We start from the raw sequence: 13,911 nt of genomic DNA, 5'->3' as shown, positions 1-13,911 counted from the left end.
TACAATATATGTGACATAGCAAACAAAAGGAAGAAAACAGAGATACTTTCCCTACACAACAATTAGCAATATGTTATTTACTCATGTCATATACCTTTTGCATAGTCTTTGGTATTTGTTACATTAAGTTTTAAAAAATGAAAATTCTCATATAAACATAGTGATTTCTCTTATAGTTGTGGGCTCAAATACCTGGGTGTTCTGTTTGCCATTCTATATTGCATAGACATTAAATACCTTAATATTTAGAAAAATACTAAGAAAACAGTTCTTAAATGGCTGCTACATCTTAAACATGCTAACTCAAGATTCACTTGTACTTTTAAAATTATATGTTCTGTAGGTATAGTTTAATTTTTTTAAAATACTACATTCCAATTTAATTTTTAAAAGTTTCTTAAATTTATATTTTCTAACACCCACTATGATTGCTGTAACAACTGTCCCATTGATATGCTTAGTCAAAATAAGTTTGTTTTTAAAGTTGTAACATGTAGTGTCCTTGCAAGATGAATTATTTTTTTAGAAACAAGGACAATTACGAAGTCAACATTTTATGAATATCACTACAAATAATTATTTAGAACATCACAGAAAACAGAAATGGCATGAAACAGGTGAAGTGTTTTTAAGTCATTAGCACAGGAATCTGATGTGTTGCTCTCACAGAGCTGAAGGACTTCACCACAAGCCTGACTTTTTACAGGAATGTAGTGTCTATGAAGCAAAAAAAGCAAAGGCTGTTTCTACTAAAATACTTGTAACCTGTTTTTAGTGAAGTGGGTTTTACGTAATTAAACTGTTAGCTTAAACATTCTTTCCCTGAAAAAAGACATTTTTAAGGTAATTTGGGCCTCATGACATATTATATATTTTTTAAAATAGATGGAATTCTATAGTCACCCCTTTCCTTCATTCTAAATCTTATATATGTAATACCCATATAAATATATACATATTCTCAGGATCATAAAATATTTGTTAATAAGATTACTGAGTTAATAAGAATATACTTATAACTGTAACAGGTCTTTATATTTCTAGCTCTCTAATAATGAAATGGAGATTGTTAATTATGAAAGCTTAGCTTTATGCTTGTTCTGAACTAAGTCTTAAAACTTAAATTAATCAGTTGATATCAATCTATGTTCTGCCACATGGCTCGTTACCTTTCCTCAGTACCGTACTACCAACTTCTCCATGTCTGGCTGGCAAATCCCCCATGCCTCAGATTCTTTCCCAGAATTCATCTCTCTCTTCATAAGTCTTGCCTATCCACTCCTGCCTAGCTATTGGCCATTCAGCCTTTTATCAAACCATCAGAATGTGCCCTAGGCAGGCAAAGAAGGACAGAGACACATCTTCACACAGTATACAAAAAGATTATCACAACATAAATTGGTATCTGTATAATTTTATGTTTATAAAAAAATTTATAGCACCATTGATATCACAAATGAAATGTGACCAAGTGACATTGCACAAAGACTCTGCAAGTTGGCTTACTTATAGTCTGATACTGTAGTTTAGTGGTAGATACTCTTGCCTAGCATGTGTGAGGCCCTTAGGCTAAATCCTGGCTGGGCAGGAAAGGGGGTGTTACAAAGAGCAATGTAGCAATGTGGTTTAACTACTGTAATTAATTTCTGTAATTTTTAAATAAATTTAGGAATTACAGAACAAATTCCTCATAGGTAACACCCATAATTAATTTAAAAATTCTTTATGTTTATACTATACCTAGCCATTGTCATACCACTTAAAAAATATGAAAGAAGTCAAACAAATTAACTTTTGCATCTTTTCATTGAATAGGGGGAAAGTGTGACACAGAAACTTGCCGTTTTTGACAGAATGTAGAACTTAGTATAATTTTGATAACTCATCAGCCTGATTATTCAGTTAATTGCAGCTTTTTGTTATAAATTCAGCTTCCATTTGCAGCTGCCAAGTAAACATGCTTCCTGGTCTATCTTTGGTAAAGTTAATTCATTTCTTGTTTTTCAGAAAAGGAACTTAACCTATTTTTTTGCAATATTAAAGCATTTTTCTCATAATGGACATTCAGACTGATTTACTTATATTTTTTCTATTATATATTTGTTTAAAATATTGAGGGCTGAGGAGATGGCTTAGCAGTTAGAGCACTTGTTCTTGCAAATGGCCTGGGTTTGTACACAATATACATACATACTTGCAGGTAAAACATGTGTGCACCTAAAATAAAAACACATAAATCTTAAAAATAAAAAAATAATTGTTGCCTGGCGGATGTTGGTAGCTCACGCCTTTAATCCCAGCACTTGGGAGGCAGAGGCAAGCGGATCTCTGTGAGTTCGAGGCCAGCCTGGTCTATAGGGCAAGTTCCAGGACACAGAGAAACCCTGTCTCAAAAAATGGAGAAAAAATTGGTGTGTCTTATTATTACTGTTTGCCACCTTATTTAAAATGGAAAACTTAACCACTACCACCAACTTTTATCCTAATTGCTCTTTATTTTTCTACTTAATTTGTTCATAACTGGTATGCTTTTTATTGTCTTTATCCTTGCCCAATGGAACACTGTATTCCTAGCTTCTAGAACATTATCTAGAACAGAGTACTGACTATTTGTTAAAAGAATAGATGGAGAAACAAGTATTTATGGTTGTTTAGATACCATGTTGTCTTTTGTAAGTTATGTTAATGAGGAAACAGACTTTAGAGGGTTAATTTGTCTAATATCATTCACTTTATAAGTGTTAGAGCTGAAATTAGAGGTTGAATCATATGACAGGTCCTAGGCTCTTAATTTCAGTGGAGATTTATGATTTATTGAATTCTTTCTTTTTCAACAGGAAGAAGAGAATTTATCCAAAGATTAAAACTTGAAGCAACCTTAAATGTGCATGATGGCTGTGTAAGTAATGGTTGATTCTTAACTATAAATGGCTTTAATCATATGTTTAAATGTCTAATGAAATGTTCTAATCTTCCTAGAATGGATTATAACTGACTTTTAAATATGGGAAAATAGCAGGTGGTGGCGGCATATGCCTTTGATCCCAGCATTGGGGAGACAGAGGCAGGCAGATCTCTGTGAGTTTGAGGTCAGTCTATCTTGAAAACAAGAAAAATTGGGGGGCGGGGCGTGCAGGGATAAGGGAAGCCAAGACAGCTGAATCTCTTGAGTTCAAGGTCAGCCTGGCTCACATAGTGAGTTCTAGGCCAGACATGGCTATATGGTGAGACCCTGTCTCAGGTAAAAAAGAAAGTAGAGGCTCTGGGGGAGTTGGTGAGTGCTAGCTTTTTTTCATTGTATTTATTGTATGACATTAAAATTGTCTAAGCCTATGTATTCATAGTCAATATACTTGCCTCCCTCTGCCTTGGCACATTTGGACAGAGAAAACCTTTTTAGAGATTAAATATCCAGGAAAATAAGTCTCCAGGAATTCTTAGTTCATGTGGAACACTTAGAAATTGTTCACTGAAGAGGGCAAAAAGGCTGTGTTATATGCCAGGTTTTATACCCTATAGGAGCCAAAGATCAAATCGTTCATCTCTTCCAAAGAAAGATTTCTAAGTATTAGTTGTGAATGGATTTGGTATTGTCTATATCTCCCTATCATTAAATTCCATGTTCAATGCAGTAACTGTTTTCTGAAAATTTTATAGTAATAGAACAAAGATACTAAAAAGTGTGTCAGTGGGAGTTTCATGTAGGTAGACTCAGCAAAGTGGGGAAAGCTCTGTCTCAGGTCTACAGGTGTTATTTGATAATTCTTAGCTCTTGGGTTGGTGGAAGCTAATGGCCTGCTAAGTTAATACATTCCAAAAGGGTTCGCCTGATAGTCACACACAGGTGGGCAAGGGATGGCAATAAAGGGAGCTAAAGATAGCCCCAGATAAATTGTAATTAGGCTTGGGACCTGTATCGTTCCAGCCTCTCCACATCACTTAGTTCTAATCGGTTAATTAGCCTTGTGTGGCCTCTTTACAGGACTTTCTTCATATACTTGGAGTTCTGTGGTTACTTGCACTCCTCAGTTTCCTCTGAGTACCCTGAATCTGTAGTTTGCTGATATTATTTTGAGGGCATTCTGACATAATTGTTTCAAATGTTTCTACACTTTCTCTCTTTAGTCTTTTGGTTTGTTTGTTTGTTTTTGGTTTAGGTTTTTCGAGACAAAGTTTTGCTTTGGAGCCTGTCCTGGAGCTAGCTCTGTAGACCAGGCTGGCCTCGAACTCACAGAGATCTGCCACCTGCCTCTGCCTCCCTCCTGAGTGCTGGGATTAAAGGTGTACACCATCAATATCCGACTTGTTCTTTGTAGTTTTTAAGGTGTTTATATATCATTTGAAGTCAGAAATTTTTCCTCAACTATGTTCAATATGCTAATAAACCTATCAAAGCCATTCTTCATTTCTTTTAAACTGTTACTGATCTCTAGCATTATTTTACTCTTCTTTTTTTAGACTCCCCTAGCCACTTTAGATCACCCATTCTTAGGTATTGTCTACTTTATTAACACCTGTAGCATGTTGTAATTCAAGTTTTCCTACCTAGACATGGTTTTCTGCAGAGGTTTCCATTCCTCTGCTCATCAGGACTGCCTGGTGTCTTTGGTCATAGTGGTAGTAGTTTATCTGGAGGAGCCAAGAACAATGGTTGATTTTTGCAGTATATGTCTTGTAGGATATAACAGTGGTTTCCAGGACTCTTGTTTTTGAATCAAGAACTGAAGCTTGTTTTTTTCAGTCTGTAAACTTTTACTCGTAGACAGCAGCTTTATTAGTGTTATAAATTTTGTATGACAGGTAAGTGAAAGATGATTTACTTCTTTTTATGTCCAGTTTGCTTATGTTTCTTTTTTGTTTACTTCTAGGTTAATACAATCTGTTGGAATGACACTGGAGAATATATATTATCTGGCTCTGATGATACCAAACTTGTAATTAGTAATCCATACAGCAGAAAGGTGAAGTGGTTAAATATGTATTGTTTAATGATAAAAGGAAACTAGGAATGAGGAAATTATAATCACAGGGTAGTTACTTGTATTAGAATATCCTCTTTATTAAAGTTGTGTAATTTAGACATTGTTCATGTAGGTACTGCAGTTTCCTTTGGAATATGTAAGAATTTTTGCTTGCTTGTTTGGTTACTTTTTTGTTTGTTTTGAGACAGTAGCTCTGGCTGGCCTAGAACTCACTGTGTAAACCAGGCTGGCCTCCAACCCCCAGAGATTCTCCTGTTTTGCCTCTTGAGTGTTGGGATTAAAGGTGGGTATCACCATGCCCTGCTAGAATATTTCCAAGTTTTCAATGTGCTTTTGACTTGAGAAAATGTAAATATCCTTTCACTTTACTAAACCAAGTGGTTAATAGCAAATGATATCTCAGTAACATTATTTGAACAAAAGAAGACATTGTGTTTTTTCTTCTCATTAACATTAAGGTGTGTGAATAAATGAATTTTGCTTACTGTGGTTATTTATTTGTGGCATATTAGAAATAACTTTTTGCTGGCATAGACCTGTAATCCTAGAATTTAGGAGGTAGAGGCAGAAGGATCTTAAGTTCATGGCTAATCTGGATAACAGTGTCAAGACTGCCTCTAGGGGCTAAAGAGATGGTTAAGAGCCCTGGTTGCTCTTCCAGAGGTCCTGAGTTCAATTCCCAGCACCCACGTGGTGGTTCCTAGTCATCTATAATGGGATATGATGCCCTCTTCTGGCATGTAGGTGTATGCTCAGATAGAGCACCATATACATAAAATAAATCTTTAAAAAACAAAACTGCCTCTAAACCACCAATAACTGTGCTCCCCTTTGGGTCACATAATATTTCAGTTTTTACTATTTGTGAAGCAAAGAAAAATTTCCAAATTACAAACTATTTTTTCATGTTTAAAAGCATTTCAAAGGGCAGATGTTCAAAACAGAATTAATAGTATACATTATTTATATTGGATTGTTGGTTTTCCAAAAGAGTTGGGCTTTGGATCTCTCAGTTAAAGCCTTGTTCAAACTTGTATGTCATCCACATTCTGTACCTCACAATTTAGGAATATCTCAAATATTTTCATTTTACATATTTAGGAGAAATATTAAAGGAATTTTATAATTAAAATTTTTGTACATGATAGTATCTAATGAGCTTCACAGCATATTGAATATATTATAGTTATACCATTATTTTTATAGTTATACCATTAATTTTATATTAAGGGATAAAACTTAAAATTTTTAGATTATTTTCTTTCATGGAGTGCTTGATCTGCAAGTATGTATGTGCTCCTCCTGCATACTTGGTGTCCATAGAGGTCAGAAGGTGTTAGAACACCTGGAACTGGAGTTGAAGATGGTTATGAACTACTAGGTGGCTTCTGGGAACTGAGCATGGGTACGCCGCAGGAACAGCAAGTATTCTTAACTTTGGAGCCTTCTTTGTAGCCTACCCCAGGACAAAACTTTTTAAAATAATAGGGTTTTGTTTTTGTTGTTTTGACTGAGTTTCACTATGAGGTGCTACCTGGCCTAGAACTTGCTATATAGATCAGGCTGATTTTGAACTCACAGAGCTCCACCTGCCTCTGTTTCCCCTATCCTGGGATAAAAGGTGTGCTCTACTACTCCCAGCTAAAAGTAAGTTTATCATCCGGGCAGTGGTGGTGGATGTCTTTAATCCCTGCACTAGAGAGGCAAGCAGATCTCTGTGAGTCCTAGGCCAACCTGGTTTACAAAATGAGTTCAGGTCAGCCATGGCTACACAGAGAAACCCGGTCTCAAAAAATGGGAAAAAAAAAAAAAAAAAAAAAGTAAGTTTATCATGTACTTATGAAGGTAAAACTACCAGTTTCTTTCTTTTGACACCTAAAATATTGTAAACTTTTAGATTATGTTTTATGTTTTATTTTACATTTTTTTGTGTGGGTGGTATTGGTGAGCATATGTGTATATGCATGTTTTTGTGTGTATATGGGTGCACATGTGTGTAGGCATAAATGTATGCGTGCATATACATATATATACATACATACATACATACATACATACATACATATATATGTATGTAGAGGCCCAGTGTTGGTGTCAGGAATCATCCTTGATCATGCTTTACTTTTTATATTGAGGCAGAATCTCTCAGTTAAGCCAAAGCTGAGGTTATGGCCAGCTTGCTAGCCTGGTGGCTTTGTGGTTTCCTGGCTCTGTCTTCTAAGGCTGAAATTACAGATGGGCTATTTGCACACTTGGCATTCACATGGTTTCTGGTTTTCAAACTTGTGTGGCTTTAACCTTGAGCTATTGCTGTAGCCTTATGTTCTATTTTTAAAAAATCATTTTATGTATATGGATGTTTTGCATATTTATCTTTGTACCACATTTGTTCCTGTTGCCTGTGAGGCCAAAAGAAGGCATTGGATCCCCTCGTTCTTTGAGTTACAGTTATGAACTGTAATGTGGTCATAAGGAACTGAACTCTGATCCCTGGAAGAACTATCAATGTTCTTAATCCCCAAGTCATTTCTCTAGCCCCCACTCCTTTTGAATATATTTATTTTTGTCTTATGTGTATTAATGTTTTACCTTCATGTGTGTATGTGTGCTACATGCATGCTAAATGTGTGAGGAGGTCAGAAAAGAGCACCATATATCCTGGAATTGTAGTTACTGATGGTTGATGGTTGTTATCTGCCATCTGGATGCTGGGAACCAACACCTTCACCCCTATCTTTTTTTTTTTTTTTTTTTTTTTTTTTTAAAGGATCTTGCCCCACCTTTGAAATGCTGTGTAGGCCAGGCTATCCTCAAATTCACAATAAATATTCCTGCCTCAATGTACCAGTTGACTGAATTAAAGGTGTGGTTTATTCTACTTGGCTCCAGCTCTAACTTTCTGTATTTATCATTAACAAAATAATTGAGATAATGAACTTTAAAAGAAGGGTTTATTTTGGCCTGAGGCTTTGGAGGTTTCAGCTCATGGTTGATAGACTCTGTTGCTTTGGGTTTATGATTGAGCAGCATGTCACAGCAGGAGTTTCTGATAGGCATGCCACTGACCGCATTGGCAGGAAGAAAAGAGGAAGAGTACCACTAGGATCCTACAGTGTTTGTCAGTTGTATACTCCCAGAGTTTCTACTTCCTCCTAAGTATTTCTACCCTGGGGGCCAGTCCTTTAAATAAATGGGCTTCTAACCGCCCCCCTACAAGGGTCAGCATACCCAAGATCTAGACTGTAGTGAATTTTTTTTCTGCAGCTAGATTTTTTTGTTGTTGTTGTTCCTAAAGCCTTTAAAATGATTTGTGAATTAGTAGGTTTTTTATTTTTATTCAGTGTATTATAATCTATCACTGATACTGGAGTTTGTTGTTGTTTTTTGTGTTGAGACAGGGTCTTGCTGTGTAGCACAGGCTGGCCTGGAACTGGCTCTGAAGCCTAGCATTAGTCAGAGCTCCCAATTCTACTTCTGTTGCCTAGGAACTGAGATCACAGCGGTTTACAACTGATGCTGTGCTGTGGGTATTATTCTTTGTGATGCTTGCTGAGCATTTGCTCCATGACTGCATTGTTACATAGTTTCCCCCTTTTCTTTTTCTTTTTTTTTTTTAAAGACACAATAGGTATTTCTGTTCACCTTATATTCTGCTGTGCAGATGGATTTAAACTAGTTTTGTATTTTACTATTATAAGTAGTAACTCAGTAGTCTAACAGGCTCTTTTATTGCAAGAGGTATAGCTTTAGGATAAGTTCTTAGATGCAAACTTGCCTGGATGTGGGGTTGGCATGTCCATGTCTTGTGAGTTCTTGATGAACCCTTGTACTTGTGATTTAGCATACCCACAGGCCTGCTTAGAGAGACTGTTGTTGTGCTTTCTGAATTGTTTCCATTCTGTTGAAAAAGAGTTGGGATCTCAATACAATTTCAGTTTCCTTTATGAATAAGATTGGGCATTTTTCATAATTTTAAGGGTGTTTGTTTATCTTTGGATTGTCCAGGGTTTTTTTTGTTTGTTTGTTTTTGTTTTCTAGGTCTTGGTTATTTTTCCTCTCAATTTAAAAATGCTAAGGGAATCAGTTCTTGATCTGCAATGTATATTGAAAATATTAAGTACTAATATTAACCCTTATTTTTGTCACAATAAGGAATTGGTTGTTGGAACTTCTACTATATACTCAAAACTTTTTTTAAAGTTGATTTTGAGTCATTTTGATTCTTTGTCTTGAAAGAAATTGAACTACTGTTCATACTGTTTCAAAAGTCAGTCCAAATAGTTCTTTCTTAGTTACTAAGACTTGATGAATGTGAGAGATAAATTGATGTGGGATGTCCTTCTGTACGCTGCGAATGTGTTGCTTTTATTGGTTGTTGAATAAGGCTGTTTTGGCCTATGACAGGGCAGAATATAGCTAGGTGGGAAATCCAAACAGAGATATAGAAAGAAGGCAGAGTCAGAGAGATGTCATATAGCCATCAAAGGAGTAAGATGGTAGAACATTAGTGGTAAGCCATGGCCATGTGGTGATACACAGGTTATTAAAACTTGGTTAACTTAATAAGAGAGAGCTAGCCAGTGATAAGCCTGAGCCATTGGCCAAACAATTATATTTAATATTAGCCTCTGAGTGATTATTTTTTAAGTGGCTGCAGGGACCTTCAAGGAGAAGAGGAACCAGTCCAGAGGTACCAGTGGGACAGAGGAAAACATTCAACTACAAGAAATTATTTAAATAAAGCTAAAGTTGCTTTTCAGGGAATTACTACAATTGGTGATAATTTTTTTAATCTTATAACAAGATAAAATACATGAGATTTTAACGTTTTTATAATTAGTTTGTAATCAAACACTAATCTTTTGTTGAGGATGTTAATGAGAATTTATTACTGTTTGCAATTTTATTAAGCATGAGTGTTTCTCACTAGGAAAAAAAATTACTTGCTATGAACTACATTTTTTTGTGTGTTTTAGGTTTTGACAACAATCCGTTCAGGGCATCGAGCAAATATATTTAGTGCAAAGTTTTTGCCGTGCACAGATGATAAGCAAATTGTATCTTGCTCTGGAGATGGGGTCATATTCTATACTAATATCGAGCAAGATGCAGAAACCAACAGACAGTGCCAATTTACGTGCCATTATGGAACTACGTATGAGGTACAGTATTGTGATTGCATGTATAAATTCATGATTCTGTGTAAGTGTATAGATGTGTCTGGGCATTTGTTTACACCTGTATCTATATTTTTAGGAATAAAAATTATTGGCAGATTGCATTTAACCAAAGCACTTCTGAAAGTTTTTCTTGGTAGATTTTGTGGATAAAGTTATAAAAGTAAGATTCAAATATTAGTATTATAAAATGAATTTGCAGTTGCTTAAACAACCAATGCCTTATACAGGTACTGGCCCTTCTCCCGCTTTGTGCACTTATTTATTTACTTTTAGATTTTTAGTTAGCATATGAAGATAATGGGTTTTATTATGGCAGGTGCCAGCTCTTTTAAGATGCTACTGTTGTTGTACTACATGGTCCTGTAGTAGGTATGTCCACTGAAATGCATTGTTTTACAAAGATTCATTTCTGTCATCCTCCCTTTATAAGTTTATCTTGTGTCGCAGTAACACAGTAAAATAAACTTTTTTTTTTGAGACGGGGTCTTACTCTTGTAGCCCTTATAGACATGAAATTCACTTTGTAGACCAGGCTGGCCCTGAACTCACAGAAATCGAGCTGTTTCTGTCTCCTAGGTGCTGTGACTCAAAGTGTGCATCTCCATGCCTAGCCTCCCCCATCTCCTGTCCCCATCTCTGTCCTGTCCACTCCCCTCACCCAGCTTTGTTAATTGCTTTTGAGTCAGCTTCATGTAACTCTCCTAATTTCAAGTTTGCTGTGTAGCTGTGGCTGTCTTTGGATTCCTTGTCCCTTTGCCTCTGTCTCCCATGTACTGGGATTATAGACATAGGCAACCACACCTAGCATGATTCCCTCATCCCCACCCTGCCTCACTGTCCAGCCTCAAATGACTAGTACTTGGAATTTAAGATATGCCTACCTTTACCTGCCCAATGCTGAGAATAAAGGTGTGTGTCACTACATTCCTGTATGTGTTGAACTTTTAAAAATACCATAATATGCTGATTCTAAAAAGTCTGTTTTCCCTTCTTCCCTAATTTTGTTATTGTTTCTGTTTGCGGTTTTTTGGGACTGGTTTTTATAAATTATTATTGGTCTTTGTCTTAGATTTGTTTGGTTTTGGTTTTTTTGAAACAGGGTTTCTCCGTATAGGCTTAGCTGTCCAGGCTGGAATTCATGCTGTAGACCAGGCTGGCCTCGAACTCATAGAGATCTGCCTGCCTCAGGCTCTCCAGTGTTGGGATTAAAGGTGTGAACCACCACTGCCCAGCCTTGGTTAGGGTTTCTATTGCTGTAAAGAGACACCATGACCGTGTCAACTTTTATAAAGGAAAACATTAATTGGGATGGCTTGCTTACATTTCAAAGGTTTAGTCCATTATCATCATGGCAGGGAGCATGGTGGTATGCAGGAAGACATGGTGCTGGAGAAGTAGCTGATGGTCTTATATCTTGCAGGCAGCAGCAAGTTAACTGTGACACTGGGCAGTATCCTGAGTATAGGAAACTTCAAAGCCTGTTCCCATCATGACATATTTCCTCTAACAAGGCCTCTCCAACAAAGCCATACCTCCTAATAGTACCACTCCCTATGAGCTTATGGGGGCCAATTAATTACATTCAAACTACCATGTTTCACTTCCTAGCCCCATAAGCTTTTAACAATATAATGCAAAATGCGTTCAGTCCAACTTCAAAAGTCCCCATAGTCTATCAGATGTCACTACAGTGTTTAAAAGTTCAAAGTCTCTTCTGAGATTCATGCAATCTCTTAACTATAATCACCTGTAAAATCAAAATAAAAAAGTAGGTCACACACTTCCACATATAATGCACAGTTGATACATTACCATTTCAAAACATAGGGAACGGAGCATAGTGAGTAAATACTGAACCAAAGCAAGACTGAAAACCATCTGGGCAAACTCCAAACTCTACCTCTCCATGTCTGATGTCAAAACTCTTCAAATTTCCAACTTCCATTCAGCTTTGTTAACTGCAACACACTTTTTTCTTGGGCTGGTTCCACTCTCTCTTAGCAGCACTCCTCAGCCAGTATCCCATGATTCTGGCATCTCTAACATCTTGGGTCTCCAAGGCAATCCAGGTTTCAACTTCACAGCTTCATGAAATGGCCTCTTTACTAGGCTTCCATTCAGGAACATTCCTGACACATGCTTGGCCTCAGTGACTTTATTCCATAATGCCTTTCTTCTGTCCTTACCTCTAGGTTAGAACCACATGGCCAAAGCTGCTCAAATTGAAGTGCTTATGATATTTTACCCTTATGATTTTTCCTTTTTTACTTCTGTAACCCTTCTACATGCTCTGAATGAGGGTTCCTTCCTCTATCTTTTAAGTCAACAGTATTTATTTATTTATGTATTTATTTATTTATTTTGTTTCTGGTTGGCTTTTTCCATTATCTTACTCCAATGTCTTTAAACATATTTCCAAAGTTTAGTTGCTCAGAGTTTACAATAATTTCAAAATAATCATTTTACAGGGCTGCTATGTCTGTGTATTCTCTCTTTTAAATCATACTTTGGATAAGTCATAAATAATGACTTACATGGATAGTTTTGTTGCATTTACCTTCATGGATGTATCAAACAGTAGCAGTGTGTTTCTAAGCCACCTGTTTAATTGTTCAGTAGTATTTCTTGTGCTTTTGTTTCACCTTCAGATTATGACCGTACCAAATGACCCTTACACCTTTTTGTCCTGTGGTGAAGATGGAACCGTTAGGTGGTTTGACACACGCATCAAAACTAGTTGCACAAAAGAAGACTGCAAAGATGTAAGAATCCCAGTTTTATATAAGTGATTTAGAAAAATTAATTATGGTTCAATAAGATACCTTTGGTGATAATTTTATTTTGATAAAATTTTTAATCACAAAATTCTTTAATTTCAATGTTAATGAGATTGAGAAACTTCTATTTCAGTTGTCCACTTAAATATATTTATACGGAGTAGAGAGATGTCTCAATCAGTAAAGCACTTGATATTGCAAAACCTAAAGCATAAGGACCTGAGTTTCAAACCCTAGAGCTCAGGAAAAAACTGGCATGGCAGTGTGCATTTGTAATCCTATAGGCAGATCACTCCAGCTTATTAGTCAGCCACTCTAACTGAAATGATGAACTTCAGGGTTAGTGAAAGACTGTTTCAAAGAATAAGGTATATAGAGCAATTGAGAATGACCCCTGACATTGACCTCTGACCTTTGCACTCATACTCATTCCGCACTCTCAAAAACCAAAAACCATCACCATCACCACCACCACCAAAACCCTAAACACACAAACACACACACACACACACACACACACACACACAAAAAAAAAAAAAAAACAAAAAGGCCTGAAAAAATGTCTTTTGGCCCTAGATAACTTTTCCCAAGAGTTTTATCTGTAATCTACTATGAAGAGTACAGTAGATCTTTATTGAATCATTGAAGTAGTTAATGAAATAAATGTTGTTCACTTTTTCATTTTTGTTTTTCAAGACAGGGTTTCTCTATGAAATAGTCCTGGCTGTCCTGAAATTCACTGTGTAGCCCACAGTGGTCTCAAACTCAAGAGATCCACCTGCTTCTGCATCCCAAATGCTGGGGTTAAAGGCATTTGCCACCACTGACTGGCATAGAAATAGACATTTTAAGCACAAAATTGTGATCTGTTTTATGTTATGTAACATAAACACATATACACACACTGAATAGAAAGATGAAACAAGTTTAAGATTTTGGTGTTCAGGAGCCAGGGATGTAGCTTAGTGGTAG

At 36.3% G+C, this 13,911-nt stretch overlaps 1 protein-coding gene across 1 annotated transcript in view; it reads left to right on the top strand.

Annotated features, from left to right (window-relative positions):
* Dcaf6 (DDB1 and CUL4 associated factor 6) overlaps positions 1 to 13,911 on the top strand; it is a 105,158-nt gene that overhangs the window by 21,829 nt on the left and 69,418 nt on the right. Inside the window, exons 2-5 of the mRNA XM_051186180.1 lie at positions 2,838 to 2,899; positions 4,869 to 4,961; positions 9,959 to 10,144; positions 12,811 to 12,924. Of these exons, the coding sequence (XP_051042137.1) occupies positions 2,838 to 2,899; positions 4,869 to 4,961; positions 9,959 to 10,144; positions 12,811 to 12,924 (455 nt within the window). The remainder of the gene's footprint in view (positions 1 to 2,837; positions 2,900 to 4,868; positions 4,962 to 9,958; positions 10,145 to 12,810; positions 12,925 to 13,911) is intronic.

Source organism: Phodopus roborovskii, unplaced genomic scaffold (genome assembly GCF_943737965.1).
Source record: "Phodopus roborovskii unplaced genomic scaffold, PHOROB, whole genome shotgun sequence".
In the NCBI taxonomy this organism is placed as follows: Eukaryota; Metazoa; Chordata; class Mammalia; order Rodentia; family Cricetidae; genus Phodopus; species Phodopus roborovskii.
The sequence above is the reverse complement of the archived record's forward strand: the minus strand, read 5'-3'. Positions and strand labels throughout refer to the sequence as shown.